This window comes from Passer montanus, unplaced genomic scaffold (assembly GCF_014805655.1).
Source record: "Passer montanus isolate IOZ18808 unplaced genomic scaffold, ASM1480565v1 scaffold72, whole genome shotgun sequence".
Lineage (NCBI taxonomy): Eukaryota > Metazoa > Chordata > Aves > Passeriformes > Passeridae > Passer > Passer montanus.
This window is the reverse complement of record NW_024372370.1, coordinates 1,527,572-1,548,541: the sequence shown is the minus strand read 5'-3', so window position 1 is coordinate 1,548,541 and position 20,970 is coordinate 1,527,572. Positions and strand designations below refer to the sequence as shown.

General features: G+C 38.0%; 1 protein-coding gene across 2 annotated transcripts in view; it reads left to right on the top strand.

The window, feature by feature from the left end:
* Window positions 1-20,970, top strand: part of PCCA (propionyl-CoA carboxylase subunit alpha) — a 262,979-nt gene that overhangs the window by 51,208 nt on the left and 190,801 nt on the right. For both annotated transcript variants that reach the window (XM_039730386.1, XM_039730385.1), the window contains exon 6: window positions 17,207-17,338. In XM_039730386.1, coding sequence (XP_039586320.1) covers window positions 17,207-17,338 — 132 coding nt within the window. The remainder of the gene's footprint in view (window positions 1-17,206; window positions 17,339-20,970) is intronic.

The following is a 20,970-nucleotide window of genomic DNA, read 5'->3' as shown; positions in this document are numbered from 1 at the left end:
GCTTAATATGTTGAGCATTGTCAAATTAATTTTTTTTCAGAGATTAAAATAATGGGGTTCAGATTTGTTGTGGAATAGGAGCTCCATATGAGAAAGTAAAACAGAAGCTTTCCTTTCACCAATGTATTCAGCCTGTTCATGAAAAGATATGGTAAATGGACCATGAGAGAATCATTATTAGACAGCAAAAGTGTAAAATACCTTTAAAAATATGTAGGCTTCTGTAAACTAGTTGAGAGATAATACATTGAAAGAGGACCTTGAGATTATAGAGTGAATGTAGTTTTAATTTTGTGAATGGCAAGAACTCTTGTATGAACTGTTCACGTGTCTGCAATGATGAGTTTTGCTCCTTGCACAAAGGTCACTCTGTGTTTTCTGATCTAATGCTGAAGGATAACTAGCAGTGAAGATGTAGTCCTGGAGCTGAAGAAAATTTGCTTGAAAGATCAAATATGGAAACAACTTCAATAACATTTTTGACTGTTTAACACTTAAATAGCTCTCAGTTTTTTAAGTGTAATGGTGGATATTGCAAATTATAATAAATGTAATTACCTTACAGTATCACTAATGTCTGTTGTTGACTTCGTCTGTATTACAGCAAAATCCAAAGAAACTAATTATGCTCACCACATCCCTGTTGTGCTTGATGTCATGTACATATGTGTAGTGAAAAACTGGTTTATGCCTTTTCCCCTTCTTCCAATTCTGTTTGCATCTGAAGAAAGATAAAAAGGGGTAAGCTAAAAAAAAGGGGGGGGGGGGAATAAAAACCTGGGGCTCCAAATGCCTTAATGCCTGCCACCACAAAAGGGTCTCAGTACTCACCATTCTTTAAAAAAATGGAGACATGCAAGCAGTCCTTGTGGCTGGGTATAGCAGTATTTAAAAGTACGGCATTTGTCTCTCCTCTTTTCAGTTACCTCTCAAGCTTCTGTAGTGGGAAGAGTGGAAGTGCTCTCCATTAATAGCAGCTTTTCAACAGAAAACTTGTTTAAAATGTGACCAGCAAAGGCCAATAATTATGATGCACTATATTGCAATATGATGTTTGTGATGCAATGTAAGCTTAAGAGACTACTTAATATAACTTTTGGTTTTATTTTCATAAAGAATAAACTCTTTATATTATATAATCCTGATATCTGCACTGTAGTCCTTAAAACTAGAAGGCATGGTTGCCTGCAAAAGTGACAATATTGGTCTTGGTTTCTATATTTTTGGAACTTTCTCTTCCTATACATAATATTTTTAAATTCTTTTGGAATGTATATCTATTCAGAGTGGAAAACTTTATGTATTCCAGACATGAGTTAATGAGTTCCTTATTTTCACATTTCTTTCCTGTATTGAAAATCTTGGGAGCCAGAATCTTTGTTTGTTTGTTCTTCTAAAAGAAGTCAGTCCCAACCACCAGCTCTATTCTAAGTACTTTTCTGTAGGTGAATATCTTCTGTCAAATTAACTCTTTTTCTTTCTTTTTCTTTCACGGCTCACTCCCTTGTGAGTTCTCATTTAGTTTTAGTTTTGGTTTGGTTTTTAAAAAATTTTTAAATTTCCAATTTGTTGACGAGATGAGCATTAATTTTACACACAGACTAATAAATACTTCAGATTGTGCATTTGTTCAAAAATATATACAGACGGAAATGTGTATATAGAAAAGGAGTTAATTTAACTTGTCTCCAAGCAGCTAATGAAATCTTTTATTACAGTAAACATAGAGAAATCATTATGACACCATATTTAAAATAATGACTTATTTCTCACTGGAAGTGGTGATTCTTAGTTATTTTAAAACTTTGCCAAGCTAATCCTTTTATGGTCATAGTATCATGCTTACTTTGTATTCACTTGAGATTGTGATGATTCAGGTAGAGCCTGAAGTATGAGTCTTGGGGGAGGAGCTTTGCTGATGCAGAGTTCTTTTTCAGCATTAGCTCTGCAACTTGTTAAAGTTCTAATTTGGAGCAGATCTTTCACATCTTTCATCTGAGTAAAGGCATGCTTGGTTTGGAATTTGGAAAGATAATTTTTTTAACAAGTGATTAACAGGCAGTGTTAATTTTTCTAGAAGTTTCAATGATGGGACCAGTTACTGTTTAGGAGGATGCTATAGAGCTTGCATGGTAAATTGCTTTCTGTCCTAACCTTTCCTCTTCCTGGGACTCCAGAGTGAATGTTTCAAGTCCTCTCTAGCTCCTGCTGCCAATGGCACTTGAGTTGCTCCTACAAAGCAAGGAATGGGAGCCACAATACCACCTTATATCTTGTGCACACTTGTGCAAAGATGCAGTTTCATAATCTCTGTAAATGAAAGTTTTCCTGCTGTTGTAAAGAGGTGTTGGCCCTGGTCACATGTTCCTGCCATCTCCCTTGTGCTGGGACTACTATTTATGTAGCTATCTAGCACAAACTTAAAAATAATCTGGAAAGAGGAGTTATCAAAATGCAGTGGCTGAGGTGTGAAAAATTAAAAGCCTGGAGGTCAGGACCCCATGTTTTTTGTGGCAGAATGGCACTACATTCTGAGTTTGTTACCATGGTGGAGTGCTTCTCACTGTTGACAACTAAATTTCTGCTTGGGCTGAACCCATCAGAACAAGCCTCTTGCTGCTACCTGATGTGTTGTTAGCAGGTGACCACAAGGATGATGAGGAAACTTTCAGGCTGTAAATTCGGCCTGGCAAGGGTTAGAGCATGTTGGGATTAGAGCTGCTCTGCCATGCTGTGCTTGTTCTCTGGGTACATTTGTGCTGTGATGCCATTGTGGTCTCTCCTTGTCCCTTTGCCTCTCCTTTTTGGTGCAGGAGGTGAAATGTAGCCCTTTGTGTATACTTATGGATGCTTTTTTACTGCTTATGTCTCAGAGTATATTCTACCTTTAAGGACTTTTTTCTGTAGCTTTGAAGAACGTGTAGTTGCACACACTTTTCAGCATTCAATTTGCAAGTGAAAACCCAGTTTACTAAGAATTTTGAGACAATCCTAGCTCAGCAGATAAACCGGAGGTTGGACTTCTGGAACTTGTTGCATTTCACCATTTTTATGTAACTTAGTTGAGCTATTAAAATAGAAAAATTTTCTAGGGTACTGTGGTCTTATTTATGCCATTCTGAGTCATCAGTTTACATCAAAATGAAGCATATGAAAAATTTGATAGTTTTCTAGTTTCACTTCTCTTACCTTTGAAAAGAAAGAATTACCAACTTTTCCAGAAAGATTGTTTTAATTTAACAGGCTGATTCCCTCTACAGGCTAAAATTTTGAAATTTAGGGCCTGTAACTGTTTAAGCATGCTTAATTCCAAGCACATGCTTATTTACAGGATCCAGATTTGTTTGTCTAATTACTTTATAGCATGAGTGAAGCCAGACTGTCCAACTCTCAGGCCCATCTGTTGGGAAGGGGAAGGAGGAACTTGACTGTGTCTGTTCCAAAAAGCTGTTTCACCCACAGTCACCAGATAAAATTTGTTTCAGCTTCAGAGCTGGTGGTATTCAAAATACATGGTAGATACTTCTGTCATAATATATTATCCTGAGCTCAGAAGAGTTGTGGTTCATAGAAGCAGGACCACGAGGGCATCTCATAGATTGCTTCATTTTAAGTGGCTGTAAATTCTCTGGTGCTACATATCAAAACAATTTATGGACTTGTTTTATTTATGACACAGATAGTGAGAAGTTGTTGTCCCAAAGCTGTAGCATTTTGAGTGATGTAATATTGCCTGTCCATCATGTTTTGTTCCACAGGTTTAAATGTGCCAAATTCCACTGTTACTTCCTCGTGGTAGCCAAGAAGTATAACTTACCCATACTTTGAAAATAATTTGAAACTTTTATAATATTCAGTGGTGTTTATTATCACATGTAATTCTTTGCCTTCAGTGGAAAAATAAAATTAAATGGCCAAATCTGCAGTTTCATTCATGTCAGAATATATGTGAGTAAAAACAGGGTTTGGTGGAAAACTCGAAATTTGTATATATGAATATACAAGTCCTATTCCTTAAAAGAAAACTATTATTCCTAATTTTATTATCTTTAACTTTGGCTACAAAAGCACCTGAATGTTTTTCCTAATTTTATTTGAACATCCACATTTAAGAGGACAACATAATTACACACTTCTCTGCTCCTAATATCTAATGTAAACTTCATGTAAGTAGAGCAAAAATAGAAACTGGAGGGAGAGCTATGTACATTGACTATTAAAACATGTAGAAAAAAAAAATTTCTGGGAGTGATTTTTAAAGGGAAAAAAAATTTGAATTTTTCATTTACTTTAATGCTGTGTATTGGGCCTCTCTTGGTGGGCAGCTGTAAGAGCTAGTTATCTTTCATTACAGGGTAATTAATCCACAGTTTTCTCCAAGGAACTGTGTGTAAGATTTAAATAAGAACATCTTCCATTAGTAATGCCGTGACTTCTTTGCAAAAAGATGCCTGTGGTAAAGGAGACCAGGCAGAGTGTGCTTTGTGGGATTCCATGCAATGGTATCTTTGCTGTGACCGTATTTATCCCATATGTGTGCTGGGGCTTGCTCAGCTCATGAGAGGGCGTCAGAAGTGCTCCCTTACCATCCTCTCTCAGATTGTAGCTGCTTCTCCCAACTTCTTCCATGCTTGTGATGGTGTAGGGAGTTTCCTCTGGTCCCTGCTTGCCCCCAGCTGTGTTTTCCTAACACCATGTGCTGTATCCTGTGTTGACCTAAGACAATTGGTTAAGCTTGCCTTTCAGAGATGGGAACCTTTGGGGTTTTTTTTTAAAACAATTGATCTAATGGTTGTCACATGTCTGCAAAGCTAAAGGAGCAGCATACTTTAGTGCAGATGTAGAAATAAATGGCTAGAGACATCAGTACCAGTTATTAGAGAAGGAAGATCAGTATGGCAAGGCTCTGCTTTCTCTTGAGGAAAGGGATGTTGTGAGAATCAGTAGGAAGATACACATCCCTTTATCTCAGACAAAATATGTGGGTCTTGTCTATTTTTTGACAAGGATTGTGCCAGGCTCTCTACTTTTAGTTGCTGTCCCTGTCCAGAGATTATGATCTTCCTGATATACTTCACCCAGCTCTGTGGAGTAAATAACTTTAGAAGGGAACACTGGAGACTAGTCCCTTTCTTGAAGTGGCATCAGCTGGAATGGGTTGCTTAGGTTCATAACCAGTTGAGTTTGGAATATCTGTAGGGATGGAAACTCCACAGCTTCTCTCAGCTGTGTGTTCCTGTATTTGATCAACATCTTCCACTATTCCTTTCCTTTATAGATTGCAGCTGTCTCACATGTGACTTGTCTCATCACCATTGCCATGACAGTACCTCTGCTACTCCCAGTTTTTCCCTGCTAGTGACTGCCATAGGCATCTCTGGTCACAAATGTAGTTTTCAGTCAGCCTCTACCTTTCCTGCGTGCTTTCCCCTATGTACCCTGTTAAATATCTGGTGACAGTGTATTTATTGGCAGTTGTCCCTTCTGCTGTTAACTCTTCTTGGGATTGTTCCTCAAAATCCTTGAAGTACCCCCTGCCCCTTTAGCTATTTTTAGCTCATATGGTTCCCAAGCTGGTGGCTGCACAGCTGCTGCTGGGGGTGTGATCATCAGGAGGAATTGGGCCCTGGGGTGGAAGTACTGACTCTGTGACAGTTACTGTGACCTATGGCACAGCATCCCATCCTGAGGTTTTCTAATGGCTTTATGCTTGAGCATCTATTGCCCCAGTCCTATCCTTCCCTTACTTGTGTGATGTTTTATGTTTTTTTAGTAATTACAGGGTCAGTATAGCCTGGCTTTGGTAGAAGACAGTTTGTTGGTTCACTGAATTAAACCTCGTTTGGTGTGGTGATGATGAACAAACAAAACCACAAACAAAGGTGTGCCCAGCCCATTTCGTTACTGTTTCTTTGATTCTTAAATAATTGCGATTAAGGTAACTGGCAAAATGATATTTATTTTTCCATGAGTGTGCCTGTTTATCACTTAATGGTGTTTCTTGAGTGTCAGAAATTTAATTTAATGCTGTTTAATGTTTCTGTTCTTGTGGGAAAATAACTCTGGTTTACTAACAAGATGTAGATGTTTCCACTTTTTTGAAGTGGACTTGATGGTTTGCTCTGCATCTTCCAGTGTAGTTTAGGAAGTCTTTATAAACTCTCTGGAGGTCTTCAAGCAATCTTTATCAAATGTTTGAGGATAACTGTTTCTATTGACACAGTAACACTTGTCTAAATATCAGCAATTGCAGCTATTTGACAGGAAGTAAATTAGTAACCTTGTGAGGACAGTGGAGAGGATTTTTAAGTCCACTGGCCAGCTGAGAAAAGGGCACTGAAGGTCAGAATGTCATTACCTATGTTAGAATTTGGTTAGGGCTTTTAACAGTCTTGTTTTTATCAAGAATGTTGCTTATTCAATGTTTTTGTCTATCACAATGTTTGGGAAGTGACTCTTTTTCAATATAGTTATTAGAGAAGATAATTCTAGGGTCACTTACCATCCTGACTGTCAACACCAGGGTTCCTTATGCTTAAATCATAAGTAAATTCAGGGTTGTGTGAGCTTGGACAGTCATCAAAAGTTTTCATTTGGTTTCTGAATGTGCAATATAAATATAATTATAGTCACCTAACTTTGAAAGCACTTTAGAATGTCTGGAAAAATACCAGACAGATTTTTTTCAACACACAGGCATACAATTAATACCCTTTGACTGCAAGCTCAGTGTAACGTCTCAGTAACACAGTGCTAATTTTTCATTACTTGTTCACTTCTAAATATATTCTCATGTTTTGATTATTAATTTGGCCTCTCCTTTGAAAAACACAAGGTATGGTATTGCAAAGTGCACGTACTGATCAAGCTATATGTTTGTGTTCTCTATTAATTTGCAAAGCTTCATGTGCAGCTTTAGGACAGGAGAAATAGTATGGCTGTATTAAGAGTATGCCTTGTGTCCGTGCATATTCTTCATTTGCTCTAACATTTGAGTTTTTGAAGTGTTTGTTATTCTACCTGTTTTCCCTACTGAATCTCAGTTTTATACAGAAAATGTTGTATATGCCATAAACTTGGGTCCTTGGTAATATGAGGTATTGCTTTGGCTAGAATGATGCTCCCCTGTTTTTCCCTCTCATCATCGTCCTGTTTTTTTCTCCATGACTGCCTGGTTTTAATTTAGACTAATGTATATTTTTTGTTAAACATTTCATTGAGTATTTTCTGCCAAGCTGAAGGCTTTTTCCAGACCGAAAGCCAAATGGCCTAGAAAATAAAGTTCTGCTAACTTTCTCTGCTATATTGAGTCCAGTAATTCCAAGTGCTTTCCCCTCTCCAAACAAATTAAAGATATGTAGCTTGAATCCTAATTTTCGAAAAAAATAGAGAGCTAATATGGTCCAAGAGTAAATAGTACTTAATTGTGGTTTTTTTGTGAAACAAAGTAGTTAATAGGTTTGGCTAGTTGTGGCTCAAATGTATTCTTTAATTGATATAATGGGATACTTATCAATCGATAAACAAGGACTCTTCCTTACTTTGCTAGCCTATTCAGGCTGGATTTGTGCAACACTGGCATATTACATTTTAAACTAAGTTTGAATTAACGATTAAACAAATGCTGTTTTTACATCAGGCGAAATCTTGTGTGGTCATGCAACTGGTGGAACTATTTTGTGTTGCATGAAAAATGAAATGGTCTTCCTGAGGCTGGATGATCGGGAAGACTAAGATTACACTTGGGTTTGCCATTTCCTTTGTGCATACCTGATTTCTTCTCTTTATCTTCCTGTAATCCGCAGCTATATCCATTGCCAGGATCTAATTGAACTTAATGAAAAAAGAGGTTCTGCTGTTAAGCTTCTGCATTTTCTGCTCTTTGTGCTGCTCACGGTGCTAAAAAGAGATGAGTTAACATAAACCTGAGTAGGCTGTTTAACCTTCTTTCTCTTCTGGAAATGTAGATGCAATAACATTTGCAGCTGAAAAGGCTCATTCGCAGTTTCTAATGTTTAAGGATGCAAATGAAGCATTTTGTCTTTTCTGTCGCCTGGAGGTGTTAAGCAAGGAAACAGAAAGAGGTTTCTAGGATTAGTTCCACAGATTTCTTTTATCATGTAAAAATCAAGGGTGGTTTCAATGCCATGAAGTGAAGAAAAGCAATATGGAAACCATCCAGGGAAAATTCTTAAGTTTAGTTTGTTTCTCCCTAAATTTTCTGGGCATTCCTTACTACCGTTATAGATGACTACTCAAAACTCTTTCTTGTATACCAGAGCTAAGTTCCTGTGACTCGGGTGATGTCTCTGTAATGTTTCATATATGGTGAGATAGTTAATCACTTACAGTGGGGTGTCATGCAAACTCCTGTATGTTCAAATGTTATAGTTTGTACATGAGAAATGCTTCTGGACTCAGTTAATTCAATACTGCATTTAGGTTCTGGGCAAACATATAGACCATCTAAAGCCTTGAACCTTAAATAGTTCTAAAGTGAAATTATCAAGTAAGACTTCAGGTTGCAGATCTAAAGTGAAAACTTCTAAGTATAGAGCCAAAGAGGTAGTACTTGTTCTCAGTGTCTTGTGCTTTGAGCCCTTGGAAAAAGCTGACTCTGTGTGTGTTCACTTGCAAAGGTATGATTGGGAGCTATGTCTTCCACTTACAAATTACAATATAGACAATGAACTTTTTGGTAAAGAAGAGGTTTTAAATTCAAAATGCAGAATTAAGTCAATGCAAGCACATTTACCCTTTCTATATATAATCCGTGATCATAATAGTTCACAACTTGTATCTTGTTAAGGATGTTACCTACAGATCAGTCTGGTTCCTAGTTTTGGCTTTGTAAATTTACCACTTCTGTGGAATTAGGGGATGACTTTAAAGTTTATTTTAAAAACTATTTTCCATGCATCATTAGTACTGAAAGTGGCGCTGACCATTTAAAGTTATTCTGGCCACTCCCTGATGTTTATGCAGAAGGTTGTGTACCTTTTCTGTGGTGTACACTTTCTTTGGACACTGGAGTTTAGTTGCTTTAGGTTGTTTATACTGGCTTGGCAACTCTGCCTTTTGTTTAAGCTGAGCTTTAGAGTAGTCTAATAAATTGAGTCCTCTCTTTCCACCTCCAATATCTGAATATACATATACTACATTTTAAAATGCATAATTATGCCTATCTCTCTATGTATTCTATATGGCTATATGTTGTTGCTGCATTCTATTCCTAGCCTACTTTAATGAAGTCATGTTTGGGACCTGGATAAGACTTGTTTTCATTTTGTCCTGCAGAAGTTTGTCTGGCCCTTCTGGTAACTGATTAATGGATTTTCATGCCTCTGCATATTTAAAACTATGGAGGCAGACATTGACAGATTCATACCAGGGTTAAATGAACTAAGTTAATATTTCTTAGAATGGTAGTTTAAAGGGAGTATATTAACACATCTCCCTCCCCATGGTAAAGGTAAAACATGGAAACTGGCATCAATTGGCTTATTTTCAAGTAAACGAGTGTATTCTAGTTTTCATTTTTTTGGGTATAGCTGTCCAGCAATTTTCTTCTTTTCTTAAGGTGTGGATGGAAAATGCTTTAATGTTCTTTAAATTCAGTTTTGAGAAGTAAGATAGACTTCTTGCAGCTGTGTTCAATTGTAGGTAAAGCCTTCTTTTCTGATAGCTTTTTCTTTTCAAAGAAAACACTTCCAATGTATTACTTTCTCTTGCAGTAAGTACTTCTGTTTGAGACAGCAAGATAATGAAAGTGGCAATGTAGTGTCACAGGTAGTGACATAGCTTGTGTGGGGGTTCTGACTTCTGCATTGTAGTGTATTTTGGAGCCAAGTAACATATCTGATTTTGAAGCAGAATTTGGAATAAGCCGTGAGATCTGACAGGCTGGGCAGCACAGTTCTTTATTACCACCTTCCTCTGCAAGTTACCTCAGACACTGTTACTTTGCCAACTGCCAATTTAAATTTAGCTTTTGAGGCTACTTCCTGTCACACTGTACCTGCCTTGTGCTTCTGAAGCTCAAGGTGATTGTAGTAACCCATCTCCTTCCAAAGACCTCTAACAGTACAAAATGCCAAACCTCTGCAGAAATAACTGCAGCAGTCAAAGGCATGTGTAGTCAGAGAACAGTAGGATGCTACAGCCCTTCCTTCTTGGATATCTAGCATATCTATGCTTTTGCTTACATCACATAGTGTCTTCACTCAGCCATAAGCCTGTACAGAAGGCTTTAATTTACTTCAGCATGGGTCATTTTGTAAAAATACTTGTTCTAATGAAGGATGCTACTTGTATGTGTTATCTTTTCTCTCATATGTGTTTGTGTAAATGTGTGTGCATTGTAAAGATACTTTGTCTTCAGAAGTTCTGCTTATTTCATTGTAAACAAGATTGGAAGAAACTTTTCTTCACTGAATTGCTGGAAAGTTACTGCTCTTGGTGATCCATGACAATACCTAGGCTTTTACTGATTCAGGCCCTTTGCAGCTTAAAATTAAACAGCACAGAATGAAATTTTCTGTTTATTGGTACTGAATTTGCAGGTTGATGACCACACAAATAATTGGCCACTCCTGTATATGCTCTTAATTCTGAGCCTTCAAGAGAGCAGCGACAGGGCTCAAACATTTGAACTGATAGGTCGTTTCTGTGCATCTAGCAGAAAACTTCAAGATGTTTTTTCATGTCCATCACATTGTATTGTAGAGCATTTTACCAGTTCAGTATTTCCTAAATTATTGAGTGGATGCTTCTTATTATATATTCTTATAGTAGATTTCCTTGAGGCATTCCTTCCCAATGTTGAATGGACAGTTCCTGAATTCTGAAGTTTTATGTACCTACCTTTTTCAACTGATGTCAGTGTGTTTGTAGCGGTGTTTGTGGGATTTTCCCCTCTCTTTTTCCCTGCTAGTACTGCTGAATCATGTCTGTCTTTGGATGTTTCATCTGGATTTTTCTGTTCTGCTTGGTTTTTTCCTAGGTTGTTTGTACCTCTGTTGGACCTTCCTTTTGCTGCCAGCTCAGCTTTTCAGCCCTGCATTTAGTTCATGTGACTTAAAGGCTTTTTGGCCCAGCTGTCTATTCCAGTCATCTTTGAGGTGCGCTGCTTATCTGCTCTGCTTTGTGTGTGTCTGCAAGCAGCTGCACATTCAGGTTTGTGTCCTTCTGGTGATCTATGAGCTCTACATGGGGGATTGTATTTGCGGATGATCCAAATTTTTCTGGAGCACTGTGAATACCAGACTGCTTGTGCCTATTCCCTTGTCTCATGGGTCTGTCTCCTTGACTGGTTGCGTGGCAAGAGGGAGTACAATGGTAAAAGAATTAATCAGCTGCATGTAAGGATTTCATGGAAGCCTCTTCTAGTTTCTCCTGTGAAGAGAACTTGAGGGTTAAGACAGAACTCCTTTGGAAACCAGACCTGTGATAAAGTTTCTACTGAAGTTCTTATCTGTGGACCCTCCTTCATAATCTTACCAATAAATTCTTCAGTAAAGTGGGAACTTGTGCTGCCCACACTTGCTGATCTTGCTGTTACCTCACTGTCACAGAACTGGTTTCTGTTTCTCCTCTGCCCTTGAATTGTTGGAATATTTGAAACCATGTGTCACAGTTGTTTTTAGCAGTGGCTTTGATGCTTCAAACTTCAGCCATTCTGTGACTCAAACAGTGCTCCTCAAAGAAGCATCATGTTTGATTTTTAAATAAAACAAACCTTAAAACAGTAATGCAGATTTGACAAGAAGAGCAGGTCAATATGGCAGCATGCTGCCACCTTCCAGAGCACCTCAGAGTTTGAGGATGTGCCATCCTTCCAAGGAAAGTTCCTGTTCCCAATTGCATGCACCAGCAGCTTGTGGTCCTTCCTTCAGTGCCCATTAAGCTTCTCTGTTTAGCTCATTTTCTCTCATGAAAGTGATGGAAAACATTTCTTAAACAAAAAATAGACTATTGTCTGCCATGTTGGCCAGCTAAGTCAGCTGAGGAGTGTTTAAGCCTGCCTTTAGAGAAGGGGGATAGATAGTGTGGGCAGGCATGTGCAGGAGGGGAAGGAGGGAGGATGAGGGAAGAGGAACTTGGTCTATGGCCTCAGTCACTTGAGGGCTGTTACTGTCTTCTGTAAATATCACCCTGAGTTGAAAATGTCATATGTAAGTCTGAATTTGAGAACCTGTGATTCAGTGGCAGCATGCAATAGATTGTTGGGGTTCTCCTGTAAGTTTCATGAACTTGTTTAAAAGCAGCTCTGTGTTTACATAGAAAAGCTTATTTTCAATAAAGCAGAGCAGCTACAAATGCTTCTGAGATCTCTCTAGCCTTTCAGCCATTTCTTCCTCAGTGATGAGAAATACTTCCCTAGAACTAGTCATTTCAAGTACTAGAAATGACAAAGAACAAAGCCTGCATTATTGTCACAGATTCTGTGTGGTAAGGTAACTACAGGGGCTCTTGCACCTGGAAGCAGCTGGGCACTCAGTGTGTTTTGCCACATCAGCATGCTGTGAGTGGAAAAATCCCCTCATCAAATGGTCCTGAAAGAGAAAACACAAGATTCTTGATAGCACTGTTTTTGTACATGACATATCTCCTTGTTGGTTGAAGCTGCTCCTCTTTGGCTGATATTACATGCAGATTCACGTATCAAATAGCTCAAATGAGGACACCAAAAACTGTGTTTAATTGTCCATAACTAACATAGTAGAAGACAGAGGATAAGTTTTAGTATCACTTGTTTTGTCTAAAGCTGAGTTGGAACTGTTCAATCATTTCCTGTAGCTCCAGGAGGCCTGGCAGTGAGTTGGCTGCTTTGCTACAGATTCATAAGCCCACAGAAGAGTATATGTTGCCAAGTATATGTGTGTAAAAGTTGCTTATGCACTTTTCCCTCCTTCTTGCTTTCTATCTTTAGTTCTCCTTAGGCTGTCACTGAGACTGAATCCACTACTGACTGTATAATACAGTAACTGTGAATATCTATAGTCATAATTTCCAGGAGGAGGTGCAAAAGGAACTCCCCTTCTAGACTGTCTCTTCAATTACCTGAGGTCCACAGGAGTTTTATCAGATGAGCAGGTCCTTTCCAGATGCTGAGAGTATGATGACTTACACTAACAGATCTGTTGGCCCACTGTTCCCAGAGCAGTCAGATGTTTGACAGACTGTGACTGTGATGGTCGCAAACTCAATCATGAATTTCTCAAATGGATTTTCCAAATCTTGCCTTTGCTTGTTGTACTTTGATACTGTGTTTAGTTTTTGCTATATTAAGGGTCCTGCATTCCGTGAGCATAGACTGAGGCTTTTGTCTGGCTTAAAGAAAGCCAACCACCAAACCAAAAGAAAGGGAGAATAAACTGCTCTCAGTTCTTATGGGCTGACTATTAAACTTGTTGTTACTGCTTTCAAAAGTAGTGGGCTGTTGGGGAAAACTCTTCAATATCTGCTACTTAAGACAACTAAAAATTAACTTTTTGGGTGTGAATTTATTATGAACTTATTTTATAAAATATTCCTTATTATTTGCCTGTACCTTTGATTGTGCAAAATAGAACAGTGATATACAGATATAACAGGTATGTTTCTGAACAAAGTGCTGGTGCATGTTTATAGTGAAAATTTTGATGTGTTTTCTGCAGCCAGATAATTTTCAAGGCTGAAATGTGCTGCTGGATGTGTGGAGGAGTAACAGAAGTTTTGGAAGAACTTGTTTCAGATGCACTGTGTAAGCTTGTGTATGTACAGTGGAGATTTTAGTACTTGTTGCCACACTGACAGGTCTGTGTGTAAACAAACTGGTAAATCTTTGTGGGAACTGAAGATGTTGCCACTGTATTCTTTCTTATGGTCTGTTTTTGGCATTTTCATTATCGGGCAGTAGACTTTTGAATGGATTGTTTAATACATTGTGTGAGTGTGGGCAATGAAGAAGCTGGGGTACTTTTCTGGTGATGAGCTGAGAAGCTTTGGCAGAGGGCTTGAGCAAGCATCTTTGAGTGATGGCATATTAAATTACTGTAGCAAGACTTTAATTAGTAGTCCCTTAAGCTGACAGTCTTTTTTTTATGTGCTTAACTAAAGCTAGTTGTGAGTCATGTCAGAGAATGCACACCTTTCCTATGTAATGATGGTTAGATATGCTGCCTGGAAACCAGCAGAACCTCCTAGGTTTGTTAACTTATTTTTGATTTATGGATGTTGCAGAATGCAGAATCACATGGTTTTAGGTGTTCTTTGATATTATATTGAGTTAAACTCTTTAGTTTCAGATTGTTGAAGGGGAAATGGCTGGCTGTGGTGACTGCCCCAGGTGACTGATGTTATGAGGGAATAGCTGGTTGTACTGTGCTGGTACTTGTTCACTATGGAATAGCTGGTCTGTGTAAGGTACAAAGGTTGAAGCCATTAAAGCCAAAAGCTGCATATGTAGACAAGTGCAGTTTCTAAATTCTGACCTATGAAAAGTATACATTACAAAAAGACAAAGATACAGATTGCAACTGGTGATATTTGCATTAGAATAATGTGAATCTGCTGCACATCATCTGGTACTTAATTTTTAGTAAGCAGTAGGGGTTGTATCCATGTGGAATACTACAGCTCTACAGGATTCATGTAACAAATATATTGGATGCAGAGATAAATTTCTTGAAATGGTCTGCAGTGTTCCTTCTCAAGTGGTTCATGAATCTTTCCTGAATGGTATTGTTCTCTTCTTATCCAGCTATCTGGACAGGAGCAGGGAGTGAACTGGACACTTTGGAAGTCCATGCCACAAATCAGTGAGATGAGACAGTAGGTCAAGCATGATGTCCTCTATGGGCACTTGGCTGGAAAGGGGCATGCTTGGTGATGCCATCAATGTCATTTTTATCCTCCCCTGTGACCTCCAGTTTGAATGAAGATTTTTCATTTTCTGTCAGTACAAAGAGGAGAGTAGAGAAATGCTCTAAGAGTATGGAGGTAGACTGCAAGCTGCCCATCTGGGATGGTCTGTTATGGCAAAAAGTTTTGAACTGGCTGTCTTGACCTCTGGCGATCTCATGTTTTTGATGGTGAACTCTTGAGAAGAAAGTGAGGAGATGAAGCAATACATGGTGAAATTTGAAGTAGTATTAGTCAGGATGCAAATGCCAGTATTGTGGCAGAAACTGTGGGAACCTGTGGAAACAAGGTGTTTCCAGGTTAGAAGTGATACAAGAGGGACAGTGTCATCTCCACTTGTCAAGTATGTGAAGTGAACCTTTTCCACAAGGCTTTTTGAGACTGGGATACAGTGTGATGACCGAAGTCTGCCCTGCCTCTAGGTGTATGCTTCTGCCTCTTTTTAAGAGAGGAAGAAGTATGAGTTTTGAGGTTGTTTCTGAAACAGCTCCAAACTTTGTGTCACTGTGGTTTCATGCATCAGCTCCTTGCTTTGTTTCCCTTCTCCTTTAAAAAGTGAATTTCTTCAAGTGCCAAAGGATCTGAGCACTACATAATTATGGATCTGCACCCTTGTTTTGGTCCTCCTCTCTTCCTTCTTTGTATTACAGTCTTCCCAACTTTCTAAGACAGCTATCAATCAAGTTGTTAATTTCTGAGTTACTAAGATAAGAAGTCCAATGCAGTAGAGAAGAGGTGGGCAGAGATAAAGCCCCAGATGGTTCATTGTGAGTCAAAGCTAAAATCCTTTGATGTAGCAGAACTGATGCTCTGCATTTGGTTTGGTTGCCCTTGCACTGAGCTTCCTTGTGTGTCTGTAATTCTCACCTGGTCTTTTCTGGATGGTCTCTATTTCCCTGTTAGCTGGGATGGTATGAAATAATCTACACATTATTAATCTGTCACATTGGTCCTGCTAGGAAGCTGCTGACAGTGCAAACGGTGACTCCTGAGATCTCTTGGCTCTTATAAGATGACAAATAGGAAGATGTTTCCCAGCTTAAACATATTTTTCCTGTGTTCTTGGATTGGATCATGTATTTTCATCACGTAAATACACAAAGCTTCAACAAGTGACTTTTTATCCTTAGTGACTGTAACTATATGGTTTGTGTAGCATAAGTATGTGTCAGAAAGAGAAAATACTAAGGCCTAAATTGTGATATAAGAAACTGCTGTTTACTGTTTTGCTAGTAGTGGTATTAAGTTAGCTGCCCATTGGCTGGAAGCAAGTTTGTTTTAGACATTTTACAGATATTTTAGAACTGGGGAGAAGAAAATGAATGTAACATGGAAAAATTGTGCAAGGCTTGATTAAAAAAAAAAAAAATCATCCTTATCCCTCTTTCATCTTCTTTGGGGAGAAGAAAATGAATGTAACATGGAAAAATTGTGCAAGGCTTGATTAAAAAAAAAATAAAATATTCATCCTTATCCCTCTTTCATCTTTTTCCTCTATCCAGTACAAAAGATATAAAGTTACCTGAAATACATGTGCACTTACTATTGCATCAGCAGCTTTCAGGGAAAAGTTCTGATAGAATTGTCTTTAGCTTAATGTAGTACAGACCTGAAGAAATTTAAAAAAATGCTTCTGTCTGAATAACTTTGCTGCAGTCTATTACTGGCGTAGAGAAACAGGAGGAAGAAACTTGCAGTTCAATGTTTTACCTACATATGGATGTTGAAGTATTAAAACATTTTATGTTAACTACTTTCCACATTGTTATTGGAGAAGAGTTGCCTGAAAGAATCAGGAAGTGTAATTTCACTTATTGCTTTATTTTCAAGGTCTTATATATGTTGAGTTAAAGACTGCCTTTTCATTGAGGTTTGGTTTTAGGAATGCATACTAAAGACAATTTTAAACTGTTATCACTTGGCAAGTGCATCTTTGTAAATAATTTTTTGGTTATTTCGATGGTGAATTAACAAGCCTTTGTTTTCTGAAGGGATATTTTTAACTTTCAGGCTGGAGTACTTCCACTTGCAGCTATTTTTCTCTGGCCTAGCTTTTGATTTATACAAATGCTAATTATAGGGCTTTGAATCTGTGTGTATACATAGTTTCACAAGGTCATACACATTTTTAATGAACTGTCTGAAATATTTATATATTGCTCTGTTGTTATGTAAAGAGATCACTGCCTTATAAGTCTTGTTCTATTAGTCAGCTCAAAAAGAGAAAAAAGTTAATAGTAATATCTGTCTATGGAAAAGCTGATTTTTGTCTCCTAAAGTTTTGTCTTCATTGTCTTTGCAGGCATCAGAAGGTGTCACCTTCATTGGACCTGACACACATGCTATTCAAGCTATGGGAGACAAGATTGAAAGCAAATTGTTAGCCAAGAATGCAAAGGTCAACACGATCCCTGGCTTTGATGGAGTAGTCAAGGTGAGAAATCATTTAATTACTGTCTGCCCACTGTAGGAACAGTGTCTAAATCAAAGTACACCTATTGAAGGGCTGATGCAGAATCTAATTATAATTTCCTCTTCTTTTTCAGTAAAATGTAATTAAAAATGAAGTACAGATTTTTACTAACAAGAGAGCTTTGGAGAAGAGGAGAAAGTCCTTGATAATAAATGATGTATTAGGAGTTCTTCAGTGGAGTCTCTAAAAATACTTTGCTTTAAATTTGACATGAAGGCAGGGAGATGTGTAAAATGTCAGGTGTGGATTTGACTTATTTGCACATCTTTACATTTCTCAGGTCTTCTTGTTGGGCAAGATCTTGACAACTCTGAGTTAAGTGAAGTTTGTTAAACTGTGTGAAGTTTCCATTTAATGGTCTGCTCTGATGGTGCATATTTCCATGTGTTGCAAAATTTAGGATGAGGAATGGGATGGGGTAGGGGGGGAATTTGGCGGCTCTATCAGAATCTACAGCTAATGCTCTTTGCGTGGTTTTAGAAGGAATGTCTTCCAACAGTTTGGTAAAAAATTACATGTTATTTCTTTATAGTTTATAAGGTTAAATAAGGTATATCTTAATTTTTATTTTCTGCTGTAGTGATTTTGTTGGATTCTTACAAGCTTTCCTGTGTCTTAATATATTGTCTTTGTTAATGTAGTTAAGCTTTTCTCTTTTAAAACCTTTATTGGATAAAACAAAAACTAGATGCATTATAAAATGGTGACCTCCTGGGTTGAAAATTGTTTTACATGTCAAATAATTTTTTTTTTCAAATGAAGTTTAAGTAAAACTTTAAGTTGCATGGAAAAGAGTGTAGTAGTTAAGCTGAATTTTAAACTCTTTTAGGAGACAAATTATCCCCCCAAACCTGACTAAAAGTGAAAGGTAAATAGAGAACAAAGAGGTTCAGCTTCCACAGAATTACTCAGTCCAATGAGGCTGCCTGGAAAACTTGACTAGTGAGAGAGAATGATAAAATCACAAAATAGCTGAGGTCAAAATGCCCAAGAGACTTTTTCAGTACTTGTGATGGAAATGCATGATGTTTGTGATGCCTGGTAGCCAGATAATGCTGCAACAGGTAAAAGTGCAAAGACTTCTTTCCCTTCTGGAGGACTCCATATGAGTTTTGGATGGGCATTAATGGCCATGTTGAAGTCTGGGAGTGGCAAATTGGCAAAATTCAGGTTTTTGTTGTATGTGGTCCTTCGGCACTCATAAGATTTAACGGCAGCCTAGCTGTTGGGCATAACATTCTTTGTTCTGATACCCTGTATATGCTTCTAGGACCTGTATATTCTTCTAGGAATCCTGAAAGTAACTTCCAGAAAAGCATCTAGCTAGGAGATAACTTTGAATTAATCATTTGGACACCACAAAATATTCTCTAATGCTGAATTAAATACTCAAAATGCTGGTTTTCTAATTGTATCAAGTTAAAAATTATATAAGGGTCTGTTAGTCTGCTAATAAAAATACTCCAAACCTGACAAGGAAGGATAAATGGGTAAGAAACAGATAGGGCTATAACCAGTGCAGCTGAGCTGCTTTCCTGTATGCACTTGTTTCGTAGACCTTCAGTTGCACTGGTTTTGGCAATTATCTGAAGTTCCTGGCACAAAAAGGAAACTTAAGGGATGTAGTTGGCCACAGGCTATATGCAACAATACCCTTAAAGCAAAATGAACTAGAATGTAGGCCTGAGTTGACAACTCCAGTCTTCTGCCATTGAAAGGATCTATGCAGTAGTTGCTTAATCCCAAAGTGTCCATGTCATACCCGTTTCTCCTACCTCAGCCCTTCACAAGTTCTGATTATCTGAAGAGTGTTGATAAAAAAGAGTACATATCTAAAAAAAAAAAAAAACTCAACCCCAAATCTGCAATGTGCCCACCAAATAAAAACAAGGAAAGTCCACAGACATTGCCAGCATTGCAGTCTCCATCAAAAAATGGGAGTTGCAAATTTTAGGCTAACCAGTGCTTTGATTACCAATTATAGGAAATAAAGCTTCTGATAATTGATACTGTCATACTTGCTATGGATCTAAATATGTGCCTGTGTTTGTGCTCTGATTTCCTTCCTGTGACAATGTCTTGTGCTCAAATGAATACCCAAATAATTAGGTCATACAGGATGCCTGATCTTTGGTTAGAGCTTGATAGGCTATTTTGCAAATTCAGACTAAGATAGGAAGGGCAAAGCTGCATGATTCCAGCTCTAATCAGAACAGCAGCACACAAGGAACTGGAGACTGTTTGGGATTTCTGCCATTCTGTGGGAGATCTGTTTTAGTACAGTCATGAAGCTTTCAAAATCCTTGAGGGCTCCTTGTCCTGAGAAATAAAAATTTTAAAGGTCTTTAGGAAGAAGTTAAGTGTTTGCTTGATGCTTAAGGTGGTTAGATGTGGCTTCAGCTTTAAAGTAGACTTCAGTAAAGCTGGAGGAAAACTGCATTTATGCCTCTGACAATGCTAGAAATTGAGACAGATCTGTTGCATGTGTTCTTTGTGATAGTTAAAGCAAACACAGAGTAACAACTTCTATTGCTTCATTATTCAGCTCAGGACTGCACTGAAAATGTTTGTTACTAGAAGAGTTGTCTTTATCCTTGTTAACTAGTGCTGCAGATACTTAGGTCCTTCCTGAATAAAGGATATTTTTCATCTCTTATGTTGCTTAGCACTTAGACCTAGGAGACACTGCTAAGGTTTTGTAATAACATCTTGGAGAAGTTGAATGCAGAAGGATTCCCAGTGAGTAGTAATTAAATTAGAAATTTAAAAGGAGGAAGCCTTTCAACAATATACTTAAAGCTGGAAGGATTAAAGAGGACGATGCTTGGCATCAGCCACGAGTAACTGTTCTTATACTGGCAAATGCTCTAGCAAATATGAAACTGAGAGTGGAAAGATGTGGAATGGAGAGGGCAGTTTGACAAAGAGTAATTTTCTTCTCATTCCTGGTTCAGTTTCTCAGTTGGCTGGGGCAATTGAGAAATCCATTCTGAACATATAAGGAACTGGAGTCTTGTGCTGTCAGCTAGAGAGCCAACAAAAGCATTCAAAGGTAATTAATTTCAAAATGTGTAACTAGAATTAGTTTTATAAAACCTGATTGGGAGATGTAGTCATAAACGGTTTTAATCAAAATAATTAGCATTAATCCATGTGAGCAATGGCTATACTAACGTTAGGGCTGAGGTGATGTATTGACTGTAAACAGCTAAAGGGAAGTAAGGGACTAGAAAGTGGAGGCTGAGTAATGAGCATAAGAACATGCTGTGGTGAAAAACTGGGAAAGGAATGGCAAGGAAAGAATGAGTTTTGTATTGTTTCACCATATACAGCCAGTTTGGTTTTATGGCTGGTAGAATGCAGCTGGATGTAGACACAGAAGAATAATGTCTGTGTCTACTGAGTTTCACTGATGTCAGTAAACATGTTAGAGGTCTTTAGCTAGGCTCTGAATTTACTGTAGTTAAGTTTTGGGTACCTGTTTTAGATGAATTTTTACACTGGGATAATGACATTAGGATTGAACGATCACTGTTGGAGAGGTTGTTAAAGATTCTGGATATGAGCTGGAGGTTCTCTAAGGCTAACACCCT